The sequence below is a fragment of the Dendrobium catenatum genome, unplaced genomic scaffold (genome assembly GCF_001605985.2).
Source record: "Dendrobium catenatum unplaced genomic scaffold, ASM160598v2 fragScaff_scaffold_9, whole genome shotgun sequence".
Taxonomy (NCBI): domain Eukaryota; kingdom Viridiplantae; phylum Streptophyta; class Magnoliopsida; order Asparagales; family Orchidaceae; genus Dendrobium; species Dendrobium catenatum.
The window spans coordinates 44,444-45,585 of record NW_021318471.1 but is presented as its reverse complement, the minus strand read 5'-3'; the positions used below and the strand labels follow the sequence as shown (position 1 = coordinate 45,585).

Here is a 1,142-nt window from a genome sequence, read left to right as displayed (position 1 = left end):
ACACCAAGAGTAATGGGATTAGGATCCATAGCCACCGACACAGGAGCCACTAACTCACACCCCTCCATACTTAACGGTTCATTCACTGCATTGGAAACGGGAACAGAAGTAGTAGGGGGAGAGACAACAAGAGAGGAAGAAGAGCACACACCCCTAAGGTGACCCAGGCATTTACACGACACACAGAAATCAGGAAACGCTTCAAATTGCACCTGTTGTATGTACCCCGAATTCTCAGGCCTAAGCCAGATATGAGAAGGAAAGTTTTTAGTGATATCTAACTCCACCAGAACACGAGCAACAGACGGTCGAGACCCTACAAAAGTGGCGGAATCCACTTTGAGCGGCCTCCCGAACAAAGAGCCCACAACATGAAGGATCCGAGGGGTGAACAAATGTGGTCTAAGTTTTGGGAGAGAAATCCAAATCGGGATAACAGGGGTATCAAAACCCACATCCAGTAAATGAGACCATTTTGAAAGCTTCATGAAACAATTAAAAACTAAATATGAACGATGACAAAAAACTCTACTATAATCCAGCTCATTAGACAGTTTAATCAGGACATGCATCTGATCCAGAACAGTTACAGAAAACTCTGAGTTAAGCTTAAGAGAAAAGAAAAATTTACGAATCGAGTCGAGAGATGGTTGCTTAGTCGGAAAAGAACCAACTAAAGCAAATTGAAAGGGCTTGGCAAGAGCATCAATTTTATCTTCTGAAATCCACAGAGCGGGTAACCCACGGACGATGGTGGCACGGAGATCTGGGAAACTAGCATTAGATGAAACACTAGATAAAGCTTCCGCAAAAGACCGAGATTTGAAAGCATCAACCAAAAACCCAGGGTCAGCCACCCGGCCAACCACCATACCGGCAACAGCCGGATGAAAACCCCACGGTAGAGCCAAAACCGAAAAAAGAAGCAACAAAACAAGCAAAGAAGAGAGAGACTACCCGACAACCAAGCGGAGATCCACCCAATCGAACGGAGGAGTTAGGGCAAAAGCCCTAGCAGAGCGAAAAGACGAGAGCTAGGGTCGGCGAAAAAAATTATTTCAAGATCTAGATAGCTCTGATCTATTTTGATATTCAAAACTTGAGGATAAATATTACAAAAAAATATTACAAAAAAATAAATT

General features: G+C 43.4%; 1 protein-coding gene across 1 annotated transcript in view; it reads right to left on the bottom strand.

Moving 5' to 3' along the window:
* Positions 1-872, bottom strand: part of LOC110105990 — a 5,285-nt gene extending 4,413 nt beyond the window's left edge. Inside the window, exon 1 of the mRNA XM_028701244.1 lies at positions 3-872. Coding sequence (XP_028557077.1) covers positions 3-872 — 870 coding nt within the window. The remainder of the gene's footprint in view (positions 1-2) is intronic.
* Positions 873-1,142: the final 270 nt, after the last annotated feature.